The sequence below is a fragment of the Natrix helvetica genome, assembly GCF_964273705.1.
Source record: "Natrix helvetica genome assembly, chromosome: 2".
In the NCBI taxonomy this organism is placed as follows: Eukaryota; Metazoa; Chordata; class Lepidosauria; order Squamata; family Natricidae; genus Natrix; species Natrix helvetica.
The window spans coordinates 286776197-286801205 of record NC_138552.1 but is presented as its reverse complement, the minus strand read 5'-3'; the positions used below and the strand labels follow the sequence as shown (position 1 = coordinate 286801205).

General features: G+C 45.5%; 1 protein-coding gene across 1 annotated transcript in view; it reads left to right on the top strand.

The window, feature by feature from the left end:
- KSR1 (kinase suppressor of ras 1) overlaps positions 1-25009 on the top strand; it is a 183690-nt gene that overhangs the window by 133089 nt on the left and 25592 nt on the right. The window contains 7 exon segments of the mRNA XM_081944367.1: positions 9613-9673; positions 10741-10824; positions 14701-14762; positions 16035-16141; positions 18547-18715; positions 21339-21380; positions 24779-24833. Of these exon segments, the coding sequence (XP_081800493.1) occupies positions 9613-9673; positions 10741-10824; positions 14701-14762; positions 16035-16141; positions 18547-18715; positions 21339-21380; positions 24779-24833 (580 nt within the window).

The window sequence follows — 25009 nt, the reverse complement described above, 5'->3', positions numbered from 1 at the left end:
GTCCCCCCTCCCTCCGCCGTCCAGACGGTCCCTGAAGCCTTCGGAACGCTTAAAACGACCCTCCGAGCAACCAGGAAGTCACTTCCGGTTTGCTCGGAGGGTGGTTTTAAGCACTCCGAAGGCGTCTGGGAAGCCTCTGGACGGTCCCTTAAGCTTCCGGGGGTGGGAGGCTCTTTTCGCCCTCCCCAGGATCCTATAAAGCCTCTGGAGCCTGGGGAAGGCGAAAAATAGCTTTTAAAAAGGTGACAAATGGCTCCGCGTGCCACTTGTGGAACACGTGCCATAGGTTCGCCATCACGGCCCTATACCGTTTCAAACAAATGCTTATCCAACATCTTCTTAAAACTTCCAGTGTTGGAGCATTTATAACTTCTGGAGGCAAGTTGTTCCACTGGTTCATTGTTCTAACTGTCAGGAAATTTCTCCTGAGTTCTAAGTTGCTTTTCTCCTTGATTAGTTTCCATTCATTGCTTCTTGTCCTGCCTTCAGGTGCCTTGGAGAATAGTTTGACTCCCTCTTCTTTGTGGCAGCCCCTGAGATATTGGAACAATGCTATCATATCTCCGCTAGTCCTTCTTTTCATTAAACTAGACATACCCAGTTCCTGCAACCGTTCTTCCTATGTTTTAGCCTCCAGTCCCCTAATGATCTTTGTTGCTCTTCTCTGCACTCTTTCTAGAGTCTCCACATCTTTTCTACATCAGCTACATCTACAATGACTCTTGAGAGTGGAGTGCTTGAATTGAGCTACAGCTACACCTTCTCCCTGCTTACTTTCTTTTACCCAGAACCATCCGGGGGGAGGGGGGACAGCCCCCTTTCCCCCTTCCCGGTTCTTCACCTAAACTCTAGCAGTAAGGAAATCAAAAACAAATTAGGAACACTAAAAAAATGGAGTGAGTGCACTCACCGAATTATAGAAGGGTGTTTGGTAATGGTAAAGGTTCCCCTCGCACATAAGTGCTAGTCGTTCCCGACTCTAGGGGTAGTGCTCATCTCCATTTCAAAGCTGAAGAGCCAGCGCTGTCCGAAGACGTCTCTGTGGTCATGTGGCTGGCAAAACTAAAAGCCAAAGGTGCATGGAACACTGTTACCTTCCCACCAAAGGTGGTTCCTATTTTTTCTACTTGCATTTTTACATGCTTTCGAGCTGCTAGGTTGGTAGAAGCTGGGACAAGTAACGGGGGTTCATTCCGTTACGCGGTGCTAGGGATTCGAACTGCCAAACTGCTGACCTTTCTGATGGACAAGTTCAGCGTCTTAGCCACTGAGCCACCGCGTGAGTGGCTTAGAAGGGTGCTTAGAGAACATATAAGTTGAACATTATGGAGGGAGCCTTTACATCCCCAACCCCCAGGACATGCCTGGTATCGGGCTGTGGCCCATTCGGAACCGGGCTGCGCAAACAGCGGTGAGCATGTGCAACTCGATTTGTGCGACCCCCATGGTGCATTCATGCTTGCACAGGAATCTCCATTTTTGAGAGTGGCGAGTGCTTACACTTGTGCAGGAAGCTCTATTTACCCCAGCAATGAGCCTTCACACTCCATTTGTGCTTACACAGAACCATCTCATCTCGCCCACCCCCCCCGGCCGCCGCTAGCCCGCAAAGCTGGAAAGTTTGGAGATCCCTGCTTTACATTAAATGACCCAGTTACAATGTTCCTACCAGATGATGTCTACTCAAGCTTGGCTAAAATTGGAGACCAGCAAAGGCATTCTCTTGTATCTTATTTTCCCCCCAAGGCTTCCCTTTCAAGCTGATAAAAGGGAAATTGTTTTCAAAGTGCATTTTAGAGAGGAAGGGAATTTCACATCGGTCTCGTAGATGGAGTGCAGTCATTTTGCACGTGGCCTAGTGCAATGGGTAGCCAAGTAGGTTTGATTTGTATTTGCGCTGTGATCGTTAGCAATTCCTCTTTGTAAAGACAGTGGGCATTTTTGAAAGGCTACAGGAGTCCAACTCTAAATACAGGTGGCCCTCAACCACAATTGAGCCGAAAATCCCCGTTGCTAAGTGAGACATTTGTTAAGTGAGCTTTGCCCCATTGTACGATTTTTCTTGCCACAGTTGTTAAGTGAATCACTGCAGTTATTAATTTAGCAACATGGTTGTTAAGTGAATCTGGCTTCCCCATGGACTTTGCTTGTCAGAAGGTCGCAAGTGGCGATCCTATGGCCTCGGGACACTACAATCGTCATAAATATGAGTCAGTTGCCAAGCACCTGAATTTTGATCATGTGACTATGGGGATGCTGCAACGTGAAAAATGGTCATGTCATTTTTTTCAGTGCCGTTGTAACTTTGAACGATCACTCAAAGAACTACCTGTACTTAATCAGCTACCAAAAAGTTTTGATTATAGGAATTTACTCCTAAAATTCTGTTTCTGGAAAATAAGAGTTATGTCCTGCCTGCTGTGGGGATATTCATTCCATTTCTGCCTGATAAGTCTTCGGGTACGCCTGCTTCTTACGTTTTTCAGTAGATATCTGTAGCTCAGGGATGAACTGTGTCGTTCTTGGTACTCTCTGAACTTGGTTGGTTGTTTGCAGATATTTCATGACCCAACCAGGTTACTTCATCAGTGTGAGGGAATGTAGATATTACCTACTGGGCAGGGATGAAATCAACTTACCTTCGCTACCTGTTCACAAATGTGAGGGCACCACCTTCTGCGCATGCGCAGGCCCTGGGTTCTGGCAGGCACTACTGCTGGTTTGCTCGTGTGCGCAGATGCGCAGTGCCATTAAAATTGTTCCGTGCATTCGCAGAACAGATAAACAAGATGGCAGCGCCTATGGCGCCGTCCAGAGAACCGGTTTGGGGGCGTGGCAGGCCTGGGTTTCTGCCAGTGACCCAGGCCGACAAAACCACTACCGGTTCGGCCCAACCTGTCGGCCACCTTTGGCGCAGAGCGTCAAAAACGGGAGGTGATGACGTCTGGGTGGGTGGGTGGAGCCTCCCACCGCCGCCACTGCCGGTTTGCCCCAAACCGGATAGAACCGGTTGAATTTCACCACTGCTACTGGGTCATGAAATGTCTACAAGGAAACAACCAAGCATAGAAACAACTAACGCCAAGAAAGCCACAACTGAAGTGTTTTAAAGAATTTGGGAACAGAGGGATCGAAGAGATAAAGAGAAAAAAAAGAGTTCGAATGCCACGTCCTTGGGAATGATGCCGACAGCTAAAATTACCTCACAACTCCTGATAACTTCACAGAAACAGCCAGTTTTCTTAGCAAGAATATGGGTGTGGTTTGCCAGTGCCTTTCCCCATTCTTTTTTTTTTTTTAACTTGAATTCAGTGCCCACTTCTGGAGTTTGGTAGCTACCGAGTAGTTTCAACCTTGCTTGATTCTTCAAAAATCAGCTGGGTCGTGTTACCTTTGTCTTGGAATATTCGATTAGATCAAAACAGAGCTGGGTAGTTTATGGGTTTTCACATTGTGGAATTTGAATGTTTGTAAGCTGCCCAAAGTCACCATGCATGAGTTGGGTGATCATGTCAATGTGTTTAATAAATACATAACTCCGGGGTGCGCCTCCCCCCCTTCCCTTAATGCCCAGTCTTATCTTGCTTAATAGTTAATCCGGGACTGTGGCTGAAGCTTCTGGAAACAGTGGTTCAGCAGCATATGCAAGGCCTCCTATATAACAATAATAACAGAGTTGGAAGGGACCTTGGAGGTCTTCTTGCAGGAACTGGGCATGGCTAGTCTAGTGAAGAGAAGGACCAGGGGAGACATGATACCAGTCTTCCAATAGGGGAGGGGCTTCCAGTAGGGGAGGGGCTGCCACAGAGAGGAGAAGAGGGGGGGGGGGTCAAGCTGTTTTCCAAGGCACCCGAAGGCCAGACAAGGAATAATGGATGGAAACTGATCAAGGAGAGATTCAACCCTAGAAATCAGGAGGAACTTTCTGACAGGGAGAACAATCAACCAATGGAACAGAAGTTGCCTTCAGAAGTTGTGGGAGCTTCATCACTTAAGGCTTTTAAGAAGGGACTGGACTGCCATTTGTCAGAAATAGTGTAGGGTTTCCTGCTTCGGTGGGGGGTTGGACTAGATGACCTACAAGGAGTGACGTGTGGTGAGGTTTATGGCTGGTGAGGCACTGACCCACTGCTGGGTTTCAATTTTTTTTAGACTTGTGAACTTCAACTCCCAGAATTCCACAGCCAGACATGCTCAGTTCCGATTTAAAGTGACAGCATTTGTTTTTCTCCTTTGCGCCCTCTACTATGAGGCAGGAAAACTGCGTGCCTCACCTACGTCAGGAATTTTTAGGCTTTTAACCCTTGCTTAACTCTGCTCGAGTGATCATAAAACGCCTAAAGTCAGACTAGATGAGGCATGCAGTTCTCCTGCCTCATAGTAGAGGGCGCTTTTTAGAGGCTTTTTTAAACAGTTAAGCAGAGTCATCGAGGGTGAGGCAGCAACTAGCTCAGCCTGACCTCAGCTCTCGCCTTTTTCCTTTTACATTTTTTTTCTTTTCATGATGACAGTGGTGAGGCTGTGCCTCCCCTGCCTCACCTGACTGCACGTCGCTGCCTACAAGGTCCCTTCCAACACTATTAACCTGTTAGATCCTGGATGCTCAACAGCTTTGCATCTGGACTGTCAAATATTTGAATTCTCTCCCCCACCCCTCCCCAAAACTCTTCTTTCTTTATAACAGTGTTTCCCAACCTTGGGAACGTTAAGGGAATGGATTTCAACTCCCAGCATTCCCCAGTCAGCCATCCTGGGAACTGAGGTCCACATCTTAATGTTCCCAAGGTTGAGCAACACACTGCTTTGCATAGTTCCTTCATTTCCTCAGCCACCCAAACAGCAATGCTACATAATCGCTCTCAGACACAACTGCCAAAACTCAACTGCTAACTCAAACCTCAATCTCATTATGAAGCATTTCAAAACTCTGAACCATGAAATCGTAAGGTCACAACCACAGATGTATGTGAAATTAACCTTCTGTATATGGCTGGGGGCAGAACAATCAAGCCCTTAGGTGACAAAATTATGCTTTCAGTTGTATGCATGGCATGTATCTTGCATGCAATGCAAAATTGTTTGTAAGCAAGAATGTATCTTGTCTTTTTATGTACACTGAGAACCTATGCACCAAATAAAATTCCTTGTGTATCCAATCACACTTAGCCAATTAAAAAATCCTATTCTATTCTATTCTATTCTATTCTATTCTATTCTATGCATTGCATTGCATTGCATTGCATGTTCCTGCATTAGCAAATTTAACACTTAAAGATCTACATTCATTTGAGAATATTCTATTGTATTCTATTCTATTCCATTCCATTCCACTCTATTCATTGCATGTTCCTGCATTAGCTAATTTAACACCTAAAGTTCTACAGTCATTTGAGAATAGTTTGTTCTGTTCTGTTCTGTTCTGTTCTATTCTGTTCCGCGACGTGCAGTCAGGTGAGGCAGGGGAGGCACAGCCTCACCACTGTCATCATGAAAAGAAAAAAAATGTAAAAGGAAAAAGGCGAGAGCTGAGGTCAGGCTGAGCTTGTTGCTGCCTCACCCTCGATGACTCTGCTTAACTGTTTAAAAAAGCCTCTAAAAAGCGCCCTCTACTATGAGGCAGGAGAACTGCGTGCCTCATCTAGTCTGACTTTAGGTGTTTTATGATCACTCGAGCAGAGTTAAGCAAGGGTTAAAAGCCTAAAAATTCCTGACGTAGGTGAGGCACACAGTTTTCCTGCCTCATAGTAGAGGGCACAAAGGAGAAAAACAAATGCTGTCGCTTTAAATCAAAACTGAGCATGTCTGGCTGTGGAATTCTGGGAGTTGAAGTCCAGAAGTCTAAAAAAATTTGAAACCCAGCAGTGGGTCAGTGCCTCACCAGCCATAAACCTCACCGCATGTCACTGATTCTGTTGTGTTGTTGTAATGTTGAACAGTCACTAAGTGACCTATATTGTAAGTCAAGGATTAAATGTATAATAAGGTCTTGATAAGACCATACATTTGGCCACCACAATATAAAAAAGACGCAGATACTCCGGAAAAAGTGCAGAGAAGAGTAAAAAAGATGATTAGGGTGCGTGTGCGTGTGGAAGTTAAAACATATGAAGAACAGCTGCAGGAAATGGGTATGTCTAGAGAAAAGAAGGGCTAGGGGTGACAGGATAGCAGAGTTTCAATATCCAAAGAAGAGGGGGGGGGGGTTCAACTTATTTTCCAGAGCACCAGAAGATAAGATAAGAAGCAATGGATGGGAAGTAATCAAGGAAAGAAGCAACCTAGAAATAGAGAGAAACTTCCTGACAGTGAAAACAATAAACCAGTGGAACGGCTTTGCCTCCAGATGTTGTGGGGGCTCCATCAATGGAGGCTTTTAAGAAGAGACTGGACAACCACTGGAATGGTATAGCAATAGCAGTAGCACTTACACTTCATAGTTCTTTTACAGCCCCCTCTAAGCGGTTTACAGAGCCAGCATATTACCCCCAACAATCTGGGTCCTCATTTTACCCACCTCGGAAGGATGGAAGGCTGAGCCAACCTATAGGGTCTCCTGTTTGAACAGGGGGGTTGGATTAGAAGACCTCCAAAGGCTCTTCCAACTCTCTTAGTCTGTTATTTTTATTTTAATCTACAGTGACCTCTAGTTTCTTCCGCTTCTGGAAGGACTTGCTTGTTATTTGAACAACCTCATGGATTTATGGAAAATGAGCGCGCTACTCTTACATTCCCGCAACTGACTGGGCTGGCAATCCCCTCTGCCATTGCTGGGAAAACAATATTTTTTTAAAAAAAGTAATTCAAAATTCTGTTGAGAAATAGACATTCAGTACCAGAAGACATTGAGAAATGAGAATTTGGTGCCACCTAGAGTTGGGAAAGGCGAAAAAAAACTGGTAGAAGCTTTGTAGGACTCAGTCAAGTTTAAGATGGGAAGATTTTGACTCCCATAATTTTTCCCAGCACAAAATAGCGCTATAAACCTTGCAAGGGCCTACTTCATCCCTTAAAACCTCCGGCTCCCTCTTGCCCAGAGGATCCTGTAAATCACTAGGGGTCGGTATGTAAGTCTAAGTGCTACTGTGTTTCCCTGAAGATGCGACCTACGTCGAAAACAAGCCCTAGCACGATTTTTCACTCCTGCACCTGATATAAGTCCTATCCCCAAAATAAGGCCTGGTTAAGCCCTGCCCACTGCAAGGCATAGGCATAAGAATCGAGCAAGCGTGGTGTGGTGGGTGGAGTGCCCCATGCGCCCTCACCAGCCTCCCAAGCCCTGACACCTGCCCAACTTCTTCTGCAGCTGCTTGCTGTGAGTGGCGGCACCAGTGCAACGAGTCTTGTGGAGTCTGGCCGCGAGCGGTCGCAGAAGAAATCAGGCAATGGAGTGACAGGTGTCAGGGCGTGGGAGGCGTGGCTGCAGCGGTCCTAAGGTCAGTGGGTAAGACATCCCCTGAAAATAAGACCTGGTGCTTATTTTGGGGCTGAAAAGAAAATAAGACCAGGTCTTATTTTTGGGGAAGCATGGTGTTGTTATCCTATCCCCATCCCCTTCTGGAATGCAGCTCTTCATGTCCTGTGCCTAGGTGTGAACTAGGCTAACAAAAACCGCTCTTCTTGAGTAGAAAGTTAGTTGATTGACATAGAGTGCAGGTACTCCTCAACTTACGACCTCAGCTGGAACCAGAATTTCCATTGCTAAGCAATGGAAGTGACTCGTGCCTGATTTTACGAGCTTTTTTCCCCATGGTTGTTAAACAAATCATTGCAGTTGTTAATTGAAGCATGCATCCATTAAGCAAATCTTAGTTGACTTTGCATTTTTGGAAGATGGCTGGGAAGGTCGCAAATGATGATCACGTAACTCTTGAGATGCTGCAACCATATGAATCCACGCTGGTTGCCAAGCACCTGAATTTTAATCACGTGACCAGCGGGGAATTCTGCGATAGTCGTACTTTTGAGGATTGGTTGAAAGTCATTTTTTTTCCAGTGCTATTGTAAGGTCCATTGGTCGCTGAATGAATCGTTAAGTCGAGGACTACTTGTACCCGAAAGTCCAAAGGAGCCACCTAAAGCTGCCTCCTTTGTTTCAATCTCAATGGCTGGGTCAAGTTTCTGACTGACGAACCCAACCAACTCATCACTCCAAGACGATCAGACTTCTTCCCAAAGAACTGTTTTATTGAGTCCATCATTTTGGCACACATGAAAGCAAAACCAACTCTAACTGTTTCCTGCGGTTTTGGTATAATTAAAGAATAGATGTCCTCCTTCCTCCTCGTCAAGATCACATTATCCAATTATGTGTTCTGGCATCTCCCTGGCAACTCCTTCCTCCTCCTTCTGGCCAGCACTTGTTGAGATGACCTTGGTTCCCACAGGACGTTCTGGTGTTATTATCTAGTCTGATATTCCAAGCATCTTCCTCCCACCCCCATCCCCACCCCATACAGTATGGCAAGCTAAGAGGACTACCCGCACTCAACGGGTAGTCCTCAATGGAACTGCACATGGAGGGAAGTATGCAGTGGAGTACCCCAAGGCTCTGTTTTAGGCCCAGTACTCTTCAACATCTTCATCAATGATTTGGATGAGGGGATAAATGGGGAACTCATCAAATTTGCAGATGACACCAAGCTGGCAGGAATAGCCAACACTCCAGAAGATAGGCTCAAGATACAGAAGGATCTTGAGAAACTTGAACATTGGGCACTATCTAACAAAATGAAATTCAATGGTGAAAAAAGTAAGGTTCTACATTTAGGCAACAAAAATGGAATGCACAAGTACAGTATAGGTGGTACCTTGCTCAACAGTAGTAACTGTGAAAGGGATCTTGGAGTCCTAGTGGACAACCATTTAAATATGAGCCAGCAGTGTGCAGCAGCTGCCAAAAAAGCCAACACAGTCCTAGGCTGCATCAACAGAGGGATAGAATCAAAATCATGTGAAGTGTTGATGCCACTTTATAATGCCTTGGTGAGGCCACACTTGGAATACTGCATTCAGTTATGGTCGCCACGATGTAGAAAAGATGTGGAGACTCTAGAAAGAGTGCAGAGAAGAGCAACAAAGATGATTAGGGGACTGGAGACTAAAACATATGAAGAACGGTTGCAGGAATTGGGTATGTCTAGCTTAAGAGAAAGAAGGACTAGGGGAGACATGATAGCAGTCTTCCAATATCTCAGGGGTTGCCACAAAGAAGAGGGATTTCCAAGGCACCTGAGGTTAGAACAAGAAGCAATGGGTGGAAACTAATCAAGGAGAGAAGCAACTTAGAACTGAGGAGAAACTTCCTGACAGTTAGAACAATTAATCAGTGGAGCAACTTGCCTCCAGAAGTTGTGAATGCCCCAACACTGGAAGTCTTTAAGACGATGTTGGATAGCCATTTGTCTTAAACGGTATAGGGTTTCCTGCCTAGGCAGGGGGTTGGACTAGAAGACCTCCAAGGTCCCTTCCAACTCTACTATTGTCGAAATGAAAAGTTAGCTGTGTTAGCCTAGATCCGTTTAAAAATTGACATGCCGTCTGCCTCACAGGCCATTTGACAAAAGGCATTTAAGCCAACTAATATGTTGACTTTTTGAAATCTTATTTTCCTAGATTTACCCCAGGGATCTCCACAAGCGGTACGAAGAGATATCGGCCTGTCTGTAACACACAGGTAAGTTTTTCAGATGGCTGAATGCGCAACTCCAATGTTGATGGGGATGCTCAGCCATCCAGGTTAGAGTTGTCTGCAACATACTTTGGGGACAGTGGTGGGTTTGTACTGGTTTTACTACCGGTTCGCTTGTGCACACACGTACACTCTCTTGCGCGTGACAGGTGGGTAGGCAGAGCCTCCCGCCGCCACCACTACCAGTTCGGCCAAACCAGGCCGAAGCGGGAGCAACCCACCTGTGTTTGAGGAGGAAACCCCTAAGGTTGGTGTGGCAGGAGTTGGTACATTCCAACAACACTCTGCCTAATTGCCTTGCTTTAACCGAGGAAGCTGCCTGGATGCCTCTCAAACTAACCCCCCAAAAATAACAGCTTTGATTGGTTAGTTTGACATTAAAAGTCCTTCCCGAAAGCATCCAGGATAAGCATTACAGAGGCTGTTCAGTGACTTGTTCAGTTTGCATGCAAACATGCAAGATATATGCCTAAGCCTAACTATCGTACACTAGGTGGCTCAGTGTCTAAGACGCTGAGCTTGTCGATCAGAAAGGTCGGCAGTTTGAATCCCTAGTGCCCGCATAACGGAGTGAGCCCCTGTTACTTGTCTGTTGGCTGAGCGAGATAGTTAAGTGAATTTTCCCCCATTTTACAACCTTTCTTCCTACAGTTGTTAAGGGAATCACTGCAGTTGTTCAGTTAGTAACCTGGCTGTTAAGTGAATCTGGCTTCCTCCCTTGACTTTGCTTGTCAGAATGTTGCAAAAGGTAAATCACATGACTTTGGGATGCTGCAACCGTCACAAATATGAATCAGTTGCTGAGCATCCAAATTTTGGTCACGTCACCCTGGGGATGCCGCATCGGTCATAAGTGTGAAAAACGATCATAAGTCACTTTTTTCAGTGCTGTTGTAACTTTGAACAGTCACTAAATGAACTGTTGTACGTTGAGGACTACCTTTATTTTGACATGTGGCCTTGTAGTTTGCCTGTGTATCTTTCACCAATAATATTGCTTTCCGTAATCCCGTGTGTTCTTCAATAGGTGTGTTCTGTTTCCTCTCATTCAGGTTTTCGACAAAATCCTGGCTCTCTCAGGTGTGCCAAGTGTGTCAGAAAAGCATGATGTTTGGAGTAAAATGCAAACATTGCAGGTAAGCCAATGATAACGGCATTCCCCTTGTGGTTGAAAGTTCTTCTTCTTCTTTATATATATATATATATATATATATGTATGTATGTATGTATGTATGTATGTATGTATGTATGTATGTGTGTTACAACCCCTGGTATGCGCAAATATGGGAGGGAACTCACTACTCCCCCTTTCTGTCTTCGGCTCGCAGCAGGAAACCATCCAGGCAGAAAACCATATTTATTTATCAACCTTATTTATAAACCTTTATTTATTTATCAGCACAAATACAACACACACACGTACACACACACGTACACACACACGTACACACACACACATGTATGTATGTATGTATGTATGTATGTATGTATGTATGTATTTGTGTTACAACCCCTGGTATGCCCAAATATGGGAGGGAGCTCACTACTCCCTCTTTCTGTCATTCGGCTCATCACAGAAAACCATGCAGGCAGAAACCCATATTTTTATTTTTCAATGTTGCCTTTTTATATTTGTGTTGTATTTGTGCTGATAAATAAATAAAGGGAGACTAGTATGGATCCATTTCAAGCTATTTAGCTCTCATCAGCTAGCCATACCCTTACTGGGATTCGAACCAGGGCTGAGCTCCCTCCCATATTTGGGCATACCAGGGGTTGTAACACAAATACATACCTATTTCCCTGGCTTAGCTGATAAAGGAGGAGAGCCTGTGGCTTAGTGGCATTACATCTGCCTAATATGCAATACAGCCCTGGTTCGAATCCCAGTAAGGGTATGGCTAGCTGATGAGAGCTAAATAGCTTGAAATGGATCCATACTAGTCTCCCTTTATTTATTTATTTATCAGCACAAATACAACACACACACACACACACACAAATATAAATATAAATATATATAAAAAGAAGAAGAAGAAGATATATAGCTGTGTATGTATGTGTGTATGTTCCAGCATAACTTTGGTTCAAAATTCTTCTTCTTCATATATATATAAAATGGCTGTGTATGTATGTGTTTATGTTCCAGCATAACTCTGGAACGTCTCGAACAATTTCAACCAAACGTGGTACACAGATGACTTACTCTCTGGAGACAAATACTGTGGGGGGTAAGACACCCCTAACACCACTCGGGAGGGTATTCTGTTACGATACAGCTTGTTGTGCCTTAAAATGGCTTCTACTATACAGCGCTGAGGAGTTGCCATGGTAACGGCATCACAGTACTCCACAAGGGGGCTCCCTCTGGTAAGGGGGAAAATCCAACATTAGAAATTGAGGCGATGTCCATGGGAAGAGGGTTGGGATAAATAAATACCTGGGCAGCCCCGGGTTATCAGCTAGTCGTCTATAACAGCACAGCAAGCAAGCAAAGAACCGTAGCAGGAATTCAACAGAAAAGAAAGGAGGGAAATGACTAGAGAACCTGCATATTCTAAAGATTGCACACTCAGCTCCAGAGCAGGAAAAAAAAATCATTCCCTGAAGAGCTGCTGATTACAAGGACTGCTGTGTAAAATCTGCTGATTGTCCAGTGAGTGATTAAAATGACTTCTTCCGGCTGAGTAAGCAGAGATAGTAAGAAAAATACAAAGCAGCCAGAGTCCTAAGATCAGTCACTTATTTATTTATTTATTTATTACTTGAACTTATTAGTCGTCCCCTCTCCCCACAGGGACTCGGGGCGACGTACAAAGGTATTATATAGCGTATAGAGGAGGTAAGAATAAATAAATAAGTTACAATACTTAAAAAGTTAAAACCCCAGTGAAATTGACCCTTAAAAACTAAAATTACAATTAAAAATGCCCTGGGCTGGGGAGGTTGTAGAGTTATGCCAGGTCAGCTAGTCGAAACAGGTAGGTTTTCAGCTTCATACGGAAGGAGCGAAGGTCGGTTGTAGTTCTGATGTCTGGGGGGAGGTCATTCCAAAGGGTGGGGCCCACTACAGAGAAGGCCCTACTTCTGGGCGCTGCCCTCTGGCACTCTCTGGAGGACGGCACCCGGAGTAGTCCCTCTCTGTGTGAGTGGACGGGTCGCAGGGATGTATGGGGCAGGACGCGATCCCGCAGGTAACTAGGCCCTGTGCCATGGAGCGCTTTGAAGGTGGTAACCAGTACCTTGAAGCGCACCTGGTAGACCACAGGAAGCCAGTGCAGCTCGCGCAGGATAGGTGTTATATGGGAGAACCTCGATCTCCCCATAATTACCCGCGCGGCTGCATTCTGGACCAACTGCAGTCTCCGGGTGCACCTCAAGGGGAGCCCCATGTAGAGAGCATTACAGTAGTCCAGGCGAGACGTCACCAGCGCGTGAGTGACTGTACGCAAGGCCTCCCGGTCCAAAAGGGGCCGCAACTGGCGCACCAGGCGAACCTGGTGGAACGCCCCTCTCGCCACGGCTGTCACATGATCTTCCATAGACAGCCGGGCATCAAGGAGGACGCCCAAATTGCGTGCCCCTTCCACCGGGACTTGTTGAGTGTGCAACTTAATGGGAGTTTTGGGGTGAATCCCAAGCGATTTTTTTTCTTCTTTAGTCAAAAGTTTATATTTTGCTAAGTGAGAGCCTGGGAAGAGAATAAAAATAAATAAAAGCTTAAAAAAACCCCGTGGATATTAAAAGCAAAAAGATTGGAGTCTGTAATTATAATGTTTGTCTTTCTGCCAGAAAAGAGTCAAAAGTGGATGAATCACTGTATGACCACTGTCATTAATCAGTTCAGATAAAGTCTCTGCTATGGAAAGTGCCTGTGGAGTACCTTAAAAGAAAATGGTCAAACAGGGAATAAGAATACAGCATAGTGCAGGGGTGTCCAAACTTGGGAACTTTAAGACTTGTGGACTTCAACTCCCAGAATTCCCCAGCCAGCATGGCTGGCTGGGGAATTCTGGGAGTTGAAGTCCACAAGTCTTAAAGTTCCCAAGTTTGGACACCCCTGGCATAGTGCAAGTATCAGGGGTTTTCAATTCAATTGTGAATTGTATTGAATGTGAAGGATGTGTCTCTTTGTTTTATTTGTATAGTTCTCTTATGTATGATGTACCCTGAAGATGGCATTTTATGTCATTGTATGAGGTGCAATGACCATAAAGTAAAGTAAACTTTATAAACTTTACAATACGATGTGTGGATTTCAACTCCCAGAATTGAAAAACACTGAGTTAGATGCTGTATTTTCCCTGGCTTCAAAAAATAGCAACCCAAAAACCTTCCAGCATGATGTAATGGTTAGGATGCTGGCTTATGTTCACAAAAACAAGTATTCTGATTTCCATTGAATGACAAAGTCATTGGATGAGCTTTGGCTAATGCTAGTTGGGGTTAATGGGAATGTAAATCTAACACAGCTGCAGGACCTTGGACACTCATAAAGCTTTCTAGCCACGTTCTGTGGCTGAATTTGGTCTTTCCAATCCCATTTTCACACTCTGATCGGTGTGAAAAATACTCCTGAGAAAAGCAGTGGGAGTATTTTTTTCTGTCCACAATTTAGCTTAAGGTAAAGGTAAAGGTTCCCCTCGCACATATGTGCTAGTCATTCCCGACTCTAGGGGGTGGTGCTCATCTCCATTTCAAAACCGAAGAGCCAGCGCTGTCCGAAGATGTGGCCAGCATGACTAAATGCTGAAGATGCCCGGAATGCTGTGACCTTCCCACCAAAGGTGGTTCCCATTTTTCTACTTGCATTTTTATATGCTTTCAAACTGCTAGGTTGGCAGAAGTTGGAACAAGGAACGGGAGCTCACTCCGTTATGTGGCACTAGGGATTCAAACCGCCAAACTGCCAACCTTTCTGGATTGACAAGCTCAGCGTCTTAGCCACTGAGCCACCGCGTCCCATACAATTTAGCTTAGCTTGTACCTAATATGTCTTTTCCCTTTTGCAGATTAAAATGCCACAATAAATGCACCAAAGAAGCCCCTCCCTGTAGAATATCTTTCTTACCTAGTAAGTGCCTTTATATTCTTTTTAAACTTTTCTTCCTCGTCCCGGATTACCTGCTGTTTAAGTTCATCTTGGGTCACCGCATCATAAAAAAGACGTAGATAACCTGAAAGAATGCAGAAAAGAGCAAAAAAGATGATTAGTGGGCTGGAGGATAAAACGAATGGTGAGCAGGAATTGGGTTTGTCCAGTCTAGTGAAAAGGGACTAGAGAGGCCAGGAAAGCAGGGTTCCAATATTTGAGGGGCTGCCCCAAAGAAGAGGGGGTCAACCTATTTTCTAAAGCACCAAAAATGCAGGACAAAAAAACAATTGATAGAAACTAATCAAGGAGCGAAACAACCTGGAATTAAGGAGAAATTTCCTGACAGTGAAGACAATTAATCATTGGAACGACTTGCCTCCAGAAGTTGTGAATGCTCCATCACTGAAGCTTTTGAAGATTGGACAACCATTTGTCTGAAATGGTGTAGGGTTTCCTGCTTGAGCAGGGGGTTGGACTAGAAGGCCTCCAAAGTTCCATCCAACTCTGTTCTTCTGTTATTCTGACTAAATGAGAGCCTTTGACATAACATATTACTCCCATCTATCTCTGGTTGGCTACACAATTAACCACTGGGATGGTTTGCCTTTAGAAGTTGTATCACTAGAGGTGACACTGAAGAGATTAGACAGCCATGTATCTAGGATGATATAGGGCCATGATGGCGAACCTATAGCACATGTTGCAGAGGTGGCACACGGAGTCTCCTCCGTGGGCACACGTGCCATCACCAGCTGCTTTTCAGGTTCCTGGCGCGCTGGCCAGCTGATCTTTGCGGGCTCTGGAGTGCTGGAAAACGGTCCAAAAAATGCCAAAAAACAGCCAAAAGCGAGGCTGTTATGGGGCCGCTTTCAGGCCTTTTTCGGGTTGTTTTTGGCCCAAAAAATGGCCTGAAAACTGCCTGAAAAATTGCCAAAAATCAGGTATGCGAGCGCCACCCAATTTGTCTTCGGGTTTCCAGTGCTGCAGTGCGCACAATGACCAGCTGTCCGGCAAACATATGCATTCCAGAAACCCAAAGACCAGCTGGCCTGCATGCGCATTCTGGTTTGGCCACTTGGTGCCGAAAAGGTTTGCCATCACTGATATATAGAGTCTCCTACTTGAGTAGAGGGTTGGACTAGAAGATCTCCAAGGTCCCTTCCAACTCCTTTATTCTGAATTCAGTGTTGCTGTTGTATTTTTAAGAAGGCCAAGTAAAATGCTGATTTTGTTTTCTCTTTGCTTCAATAGTACCACGGTTAAGGAGAACAGAGAGTGTCCCTTCCGATATCAATAATCCGGTGGACCGGCCTTCAGAACCACAGTTTGGGACTCTCCCAAAAGCCCAAGCTAAAAAGGTACAGTACTGAGATTTACAAAGGACAGGCACAGAGCCATGTGGGGTGAGATCAGTTAAAACCACCTGCAGTTGCCTTCCAGAACAGTGTTTAGCAAACACATTTTAATGAAACCTATGCTACTGAAAGCCAGTACAGGTACCATATTTTTTGGACTTTGAGACGCACTGGAGTATAAGGCACACCATGATTTTGAAGAGGTAAATTTAAAAAAAAAAGTTTTTGCGCTCTGCAGGCCTCCCAAGCCCTCTGCACGCCTCGTTTTTTTCAAACAAAAAGGGCATGCAGATCTTTGAGAGGCTTGTAGAGTGCTCCTGGGGGCTGTGGGGGTGGACAAAAACGAGCAAAAACAGTCCTCCCCAGCCCTCAGGAGCACTTTGCAAGCCTCTCAAACCCTCTGCATGTCCATTTTTGCAAAGGGGACAGGGTTTCGGTAGGCCAAAAATGCTGTGTTCAGTGTATAAGACGCATCCAGATTTTCACCCTCTTTTTTGGGGGGGGGAGTGCATCTTATACTCCAAAAAATATGGTAGTCCTCCAGTGACATGGAGGCAGGGGAGGCAGAGCCTCACCGCTCTCATCATGAAAAGAAAAAAAAAATTACTCTGGGAAGCCGCGAAAGTGGCTAGGAGAGGCGCGCGGCTTGGTTTAGCCTCCCTGGACATCGCAGCAGCAGCCCCAAATGCGCCGATCTCCCCATTTTTTGCATCGGGCGAGCCCGGGATCCTTGCAAGAGGAATGGGAGCAAGTGTGCAGGAGGCTCTTCAGCATCAGCCTCAGATCAGCGCGAGCCGCGGTCCCCTTCCCCTGCACACGTGGTCCCATTCCCCTCCTTCCTGAGCAACATGAAGGGGACCGCGGCGGCGCTGATCTGAGGCTGGCGCTGAGGAGCCTCCTGCACACGTGGTCCCATTCCCCTTGCAAGGATCCCTGGCTCACCCGATGCAAAAAATGGCGAGATCAGCGCACTTGGGGCTGCTGCTGCGATGTCCAGGGAGGCTAAACCAAGCTGCGCGCCTCTCCCAGCCACTTTCGCGGCTTCCCGGAGTAAGCTGCAACTAAGCGTGGGGTGGGGTGGGGGGGTGTAACTCCAGCCTCACACAGACACACACACATTGCCCAGTAACCCTAACCTAGGTAACATCATCAGTGCTAGAAGGGAGGTGGGGGGAAGGAGGAGAAAGGAGAAGTTTCTCTTCTCAGAAATGTCTTCTCAGTGGAGCTGTGGCAGCCTGCCTGTCCCTTTCAGGAGCTCCACTGAGAAGACATTTCTGAGAAGAGAAACTTCTCTGGTCGGGCTGTGCCCGTGCGATCGGAGCAACCATGCGGTTCACCTCAAACGGAGAAGTTTGATGACGTCACCAGCCTCACCAGCCATAAACCTCACCGCACGTCACTGTAGTCCTCATCTTATGACCACAATTAGAACCAGGAATTCTGTTGCTAAATAAGGTAATTAAGTGAGTCACACTCAATTTTACGACATTTTTGCCAAGGTCGATAAGCAAATCTCTGCCTTTGGTAAGTGAATCACACAGTCACTAAGCGAATCCCCACTGAGTTTGCTTGTCAAAAGCTGGCTAGGAAGATTGCAGATGGCAAACACAGTGATTCCAGAATGCTGCAACCATTGTCATTACATGCCAGTTGCCAAGCACCCACATTTTTGAACACGTCACCGCAGGGATGCTGCATCCATTGTAAATGTCAGGATCGGTTGCAAGTCACTTTCGTCGGTGCTATTGTAATTTCAAACGATTGCTAAATGAATGGCTGTAAGCCAAGAAGTACTTGTATCTAGAAGCCAGATTTTAGCAGCATTGTGATCTATAGGCAAAGATAAAAGTTTCCCTTCCACATATATACTAGTCGTTCCCACTCTAGGGGCGGTGCTCATCTCCATTTCAAAGCTGAAGAGCCAGCACTGTCCGAAGACGTCTCCGTGGTCATGTGGCCGTCATGACTAAACACTGAAGGCGCATGGAGCGCTGTTACTTTCCCACCAAAGGTGGTTCCTATTTTTCTACTTGCATTTTTTACATGCTTTCGAACTGCTAGGTTGGCAGAAGCTGGGACAGGTAACGGGAGCTCACTCCGTTGCGCGGCACTAGGGATTCGAACTGCCGAACTGCCGACCTTTCTGATCGACAAGCACCGCGTCTTAGCCCCTGAGCTACCGCATTCCTATTGTGATCTATAGAAAAAGACAATTTGGGATTAAAAAGGCTGCAAGTGTCTTATGAATTGACCCTCCTGGCTTAAGAGGTTGGCCAGACATAACCAGTTGATCTCGGAGTCTTAAAACAAAGCTTCCTGGCTAAGGAAGGAAAGCCAAGAATGATGTTTTGTCTCGTCTCAAAAATCCCTAATGTCCACGTTTTCTGTGTTGCTTTGATCTCTCGCAGGACCATCCCACAGCAATCAATCACCTCGACTCCAGTAGCAACCCGTCTTCGACCACCTCTTCCACACCCTCCTCTCCAGCCCCCTTCCAGTCTTCCAACCCCCCCAGCGCAACGCCTCCCCCAAACCCATCTCCCATGGGCCAGCGGGACAGCCGGTTCAATTTCCCAGGTAAGTTGTTTTCAGAGGAGCAAAAAGTACCAAAACCCCAGGTTTGCTAACGACTACCTTTTGCGTAGTCTGCCTAGCCAAAGAAGAAATAAAAATGAAAATTCAACTCAGTGAAGTTAAGATGCAACCTGTTTGTCTTAATGCACTTTTAATGCTTTTTTTTTTTTTTTGCCACGGCATCTTACTTTAATTTATCAGTTACCCACTAACAAGAGTTGTCTGGGTAATGTTCACATGAAAAACAACAAAGCCGCCCAACCCACATTTATTTATTACATTTATGTGCTGACTGTCTCGCTACCCAAAGCAATTTTGATGATAGAAAGGATTCTCCTCTACCTGGTTCCAAGAAGGCCTAGAATAACCAAAACAGAAACAAGGTAGTGTTGTGATACTTAATGTCTGCAATTGAAAATCCTGCCAAAAACCTACTTCTTTGTCTCTAGCACAGGGGTGTCAAACTAAAGGCCTGTGGGCAGGATCCGGCCCGCGCAGGGTGCTTAAATCCGGCCCATACAATCCAGCCTCCAAATATTAAAGGACTGGCCCGTGATACCTCTGCCGGCTAAAATGTGCCAAGTGCCCATTTTTGGCCGGCAGAGTGTTCCTGGAGGCCAGGGATGCTGAAAACGGGCTGCAAGAGGCTCCCGCATGGCCCATTTTCAGCCACCAGAGGGTGCTGCAGGAGGGCACGGAGGGTGAAAATGAGGCACACTTGGTCCCCCCATGCCAGTGGTGGGTTCCTACCAGTTCGGACTGATTCAGCTGAACCGGTAGTGGTTTAGTGGCTTGGGTCGCGGGAACTGGCAGCAACTTAACAAATTTTTATTGCACTGTGCATGCGCGCGTGCGGCCATGAGCAACTGCCGGAACCCACCCCTGCCCTGTGCCCTGTTTTGGCCAGTAAAGTGTTGCAGGAGGCTGTTCAGGCTGAAAACAGGGCAGAGGGGGACACGCGTGCCCTCCCCACCCGTGCCCTATTTTAGACAGCAGGGTGCTATAGCAGGCGTCCATCCCATCTTCCCCTTGCTCCCTGCTGGCTCCCCCTGCCAGCCTGCGGAGGAGAACTACAATATTGATCCCGCCCTCGAAGAAATCATGTTTGACACCCTGCTCTAGCAGATCACTTAAAGACCAAGTCTGCCCTGTTCCCCTCCCCACAGAAGTTGAGCACTTCCAAAATGTTTTTAGCCTGAAACGTTTGTGCATGGAGCTGTGTTCCTATGTTCCTGGCAGGTATCGTCAGATCTTCTGCTGTAATACATTTCCTTGCCCGTATGTTCTCTGGCATTTTGTGTATTTGCTAAAACATACTGATATCATTCTCTCCCCGGAAAAACCAAACGTTACAGATAGTCCTCGAGTTACGACCACAACTGAGCCTGCATTTTCTGTTGCTACGCAAGACAGCTGGGTGAATTTTGCTCCATTTTATGACCCATCTTGCCGCAGTTGTTAAGTGAAACACTGCGGTTGAGTTAGTAGCACGATTGCTAAGTGAATCTGGCTTCCCTATCGACTTTGCTTGTCAGAAGGTCACAAAAGAAGGTCACAAAAAGCTCTGCAACCGTCATAAATATGATCCAGTTGTTAAGCGTCTGAATTTTGATTATGTGACCATGAGGATCAGTGGTGAGTTCCGGCAGCCGCTACTGACGGTTTGCTCAGGGACGTGCTCCGCCCAGGCGCACTTGATGTGTGCTGCGCACACATGTGCACTACAACGAAAATTGCTCTGTGCACATGCAGAAGCCAAAAAGAAGATGGTGGCACCTACGGCGCCGCCGGGAGAACCAGTTTAGGGGCGTGGCAGGCCTGGGTTGCTGCCGGTTTCAGCGACCCAGGCCGCCAAGCTACTACTGGTTCGGCCAATCCAGTCCGAACTGTTAGGAACCCACCACTAATGAGGATGCCGCAAAGGTCGTAACTGGGAAAAAACCCTGAAAAGTCACTTTTTCCAGTGCCGTTGTAACTCTGTTTCTGCAATGGTTGTAAGTGCAAGTACCAAGTTGTGAGTCACTTTTTCTAGTGGCGTTGTGGCGTCAAATGGTCACTAACCAAATAGTTGTAACTCGAGGACTATTTGCAAGCGGCATAGAAAGGGTATAGGAAGTTGGTTTGTGAATTAAGGCAACACCCAGGCATGAAATCCCCCTTCCTTCGCTACTGGTTCAGAACCGGGAGCGCGCACGCAGAGCGTCCATGATGACGTCTGGGCGGGTGGGCGGAGCTTCCTGCTGCCGCCGCCATGCCACTAAGACAGAATACCACCTCTGCAATGGCCCCTAGGTCTGTTTCTCCATTAGAGACAGCCTTATTTTTCTGCCTCTTTTCAATAATAAAAAATAACAATAAAAAGTAAATAAAATAATCAATACATAAAATAAAAGCATTTTCCAAATGGCTGCATGTTTCTCTAATTGCTTGCACTCAGAAGCATTCTCGTTGGTTTCTTATTTACAGTTTGCTAACTCTGAAGTGGGATTAATTTACTACACACACACAGACACACACACACATCGCCTGAGGTGCTAACTTTTTAACTACTGTGATCTTTTGTTTTGTCTTTTTCTCTTTCCCTTTTCTTCTCCTTTTCTGCCTAAACCAAACCCAAACTAAACAGCCGCTCACTACATTCAACATAGACAGCAGTTTATCTTTCCAGGTAAGTTCATCTTCTAACATGTAGCTGCTCAAACATCACTGCATGTCCTGCATTTTTTAATTTTTAATTTTTTTGGTAAGCACAGAGAGAAAGAGAGACAGATTTTTCTTCTGCATGTTGCACTCACACTGCACTCCTGCTTACTTAAAAACACACCATTCGTTTTTCTTGTGACATCATTTGTTCCAATTCTTGTTCTTTATATCAAAAGTTTTACAGGTATGCATTACCATGACATAGAATAGAATAGAATAACAGAGTTGGAAGGGACCTTGGAGGTCTTCTAGTCCAACCCCCTGCTTAGGCAGGAATCCCTGCACCACTTCAGACAAATGCTTATCCAACATCTTCTTAAAAACTTCCAGTGTTGCAGCATTTACAACTTGTGGAGGCAAATTGTTCCACTGGTTAATTGTTCTAATTGCCAGGGAATTTCTCCTTAGTTCTAGGTTGCTTCTCTCCTTGATTAGTTTCCATCCATTGTATCTTGTCCTGCCCTCAGGTGCTTTGGAGAATAGCTTGACTCCCTCTTCTTTGTGGCAGCCCCTGAGATATTGGAAGACTGCTATCATGTCTCCCCTAGTCCTTCTTTTCATTAAACTAGACATACCCAGTTCCAGCAACCGTTCTTTATATGATTTAGCCTCCAGTCCCCCAATAATAAAGCATGATCCTTGACCTTCCTCTGCAGAAATCAATTCAATATATTTCCCCCTTTTATGAACAATTAGACTACCTATTAGAGCGGGGTTTCCTTACCATATTCCTCAAAGTCTTCCACAGGGACAGAGCTTCTAAGACTTTGCCTTCACTGGAAAAGTTGGGATTAATTCATAGATGTACCTGCCTTAGAAATAGCCCATGTAGGAGCATAAACATCATGGAAAATGTTTTATGACATTTTGCACTATGTCATAAACCGTTTTGTGGCAACTTCAAGGTCATGAAGTGTTTGATGAAGAAAATCTGCAAAATTTCAGTTTAACAGGAGTCCTAAGACCCATATTTTGTAAGTTGACCTATTTAAGGTTCAAAAATTTCTCCCAATGAATTGTTACAGGGACGAGAGTTTTAGTGGTACATAGATACATAGGGACACGGTAGCTCAGTGGCTAAGCTTCGGAAAAGTTGGCAATTCAGCGGTTCGAATCCCTAGCGCCGCGTGACGGAGTGAGTTCCCGTTACTCGCCCCAGCTTCTGCCAACCTAGCAGTTTGAAAGCACGTAAAAATGCAAGTAGAAAAATAGGGACCACCTTGGTGGGAAAGTAATAGCATTCCGTCTTCAGACAGTGCTGGCTTTTCAGCTTAGAAACGGAGATGGGCACCGCCCCTAGAGTCGGGAATGACTAGCACATATGTGCGAGGGGAACGTTTACCTTTACCGAGATACATGTATAATACAATACAATACAATAGTAGAGTTGGAAGGGACCTTGGAGGTCTTCTAGTCCAACCCCCTGCCTAGGCAGGAAACCCTATACTGTTTCAGACAAATAGCTATCCAACATCTTCTTAAAGACTTCCAGTGTTGGGGCATTCACAACTTCTGGAGGCAAGCTGTTCCACTGATGAATTGTTCTCACTGTCAGGAAATTTCTCCTCAGTTCTAAGTTGCTTCTCTCCTTTGTTAATTTCCACCCATTGCTTCTTGTTCTACCCTCAGGTGCCTTGGAGAATAGTTTGACTCCCTCTTCTTTGTGGCAACCCCTGAGATATTGGAACACTGCTATCATGTCTCCCCTGGTCCTTCTTTCTCTTAAGCTAGACATACCCAGTTCCTGTAACCGTTCTTCATATGTTTTAGTCTCCAGTCCCCTAATCATCTTTGTTGCTCTTCTCTGCACTCTTTCTAGAGTCTCCACATCTTTTCTACATCGTGGTGACCAGAACGGAATGCAGTATTCCAAGTGTGGCCTTACCACTTATATAAACAGACATTTCTAAGCTAAGGAGAATAGGATAAGAAAATACTGCTGCTAATGTTATCTAGTCTTAACGAAACGTTCAGAAACTAAATTGAAACAAGCTTGGAGAGCAAATCACTGCCTAAACATAAAAGTAGCACTAATGCCAATGTTAGTTGTATTTGTAGGATTGTGTCAGAAAGACAAGATGGGGCAGATGGGGTGTCATAATGCAAGCCCCCCCCCCACACCTTTTGAACAGGCAGGATTTGCATCACAAGGCCACTGCCATGTTGTCATTTTTTGACTCTTCCCCTCTCCCCCTGTGTAGGCCACTCATCAAGATTGATGGTTTTTCAGATTGAAAAGCTTCGATGCAGTAGAGAAAAATCCCATTTTGGAAGGTCCCCGCGTGTGAAAATAAACGAAATAAATCCATCAGTGCGGGGTCCTTGTTGCTCTCTGAGCTTGATTGTTTTCTTGCAGACTTTCCGTTACCCAACTAGGTAACATCATCCGTGCTAGTAAGGAATGGGCTTTGCTCTCAGTTTATATTCTACTGGCTTGCCTTGTCAGTGTTGATGGGAATGATCTTGGAGGTTCTTTGCTTGGGCTGCTGTTGGCTTGTTTGGCAGTTCCTTTATTGGATTATTGTTTCTTCTTGATTGTTGGTCTGAAAACAACAAAACTAGAAAGCATCAAGGATGCCTCATCTCAACCCTAAGCTACAAATACGTTCCTTTCTTAAATGTTTCATTGCTTTTATACAAGAATTCCTTGATTCGGTATTGTTTACTTCTTACTGTATTTTTTAGAATATAAGACGCACCCCCCCCCCAAGAGGGTGAAAATCTGGGTGCATCTTATACACTGAATACAGCATTTTTGGCCTGCTGGAACCCCCCCCCCTTGCAAAAATGGATGTGCAGAGGGTTTGGGGGGGGGGCTGCAAAGTGCTCCTGGGGGCTGGGGAGGGCAAAAACGAGAGAAAAATAGGCCGTTTTTTGCCCATTTCTGCCCCCCCCCAGCTCTCAGGAGCACACTCAAACTCTCTGCATGTCCCGTTTTTCACAAACAATGAGGCATGCAGAGGGTTTGGGAAACCTGCAGAGTGCAAAAACTTTTTAAAAAAATTTAGCTCTTCAATATCTTGCTGTGTCTTATGCTCCAGTGCATCTGATAGTCCGAAAAATATAGTAATTGTTTGTCTGTAAACAACAAAGCTAGAGAGCACCAAGGATGCCTCATCTCAACCCTAAGCTACAAATACTTTCCATTATTAAATATTGCATTGTTTCTAGATAGGAATTTATAGAGGGTGTGTGATCCCCCAGCTAAAACTAGTCCAGCCTCAAGCAAGCTTTACCCTGTCGCTTTGTGGGTTATCCGTTTCGACTTTTTAGTTCTCTGCAGCTAAATATTTACTAAAAACAGAACTTGAGAATTGTGCACATCAGTCTCCCCCCCCTCCCATATATTCTTCTTTCTTTCAGAAATTCCTGGTACTCCACAAATAACGCAGCCTCCTGAAACTACGGAAAGTGCTAAGTAAGTCTCTTTATTTGTCTCCAGCACTTCCCTTTACAGGTAGTGCTCGATTTATAACCATTCCTTTAGAGCAGGGGTGTCCAAACTTGGGAACTTTAAGACTTGTGGACTTCAACTCCCAGAATTCCCCAGCCAGCCATGCTGGCTGGGGAATTCTGGGAGTTGAAGTCCACAAG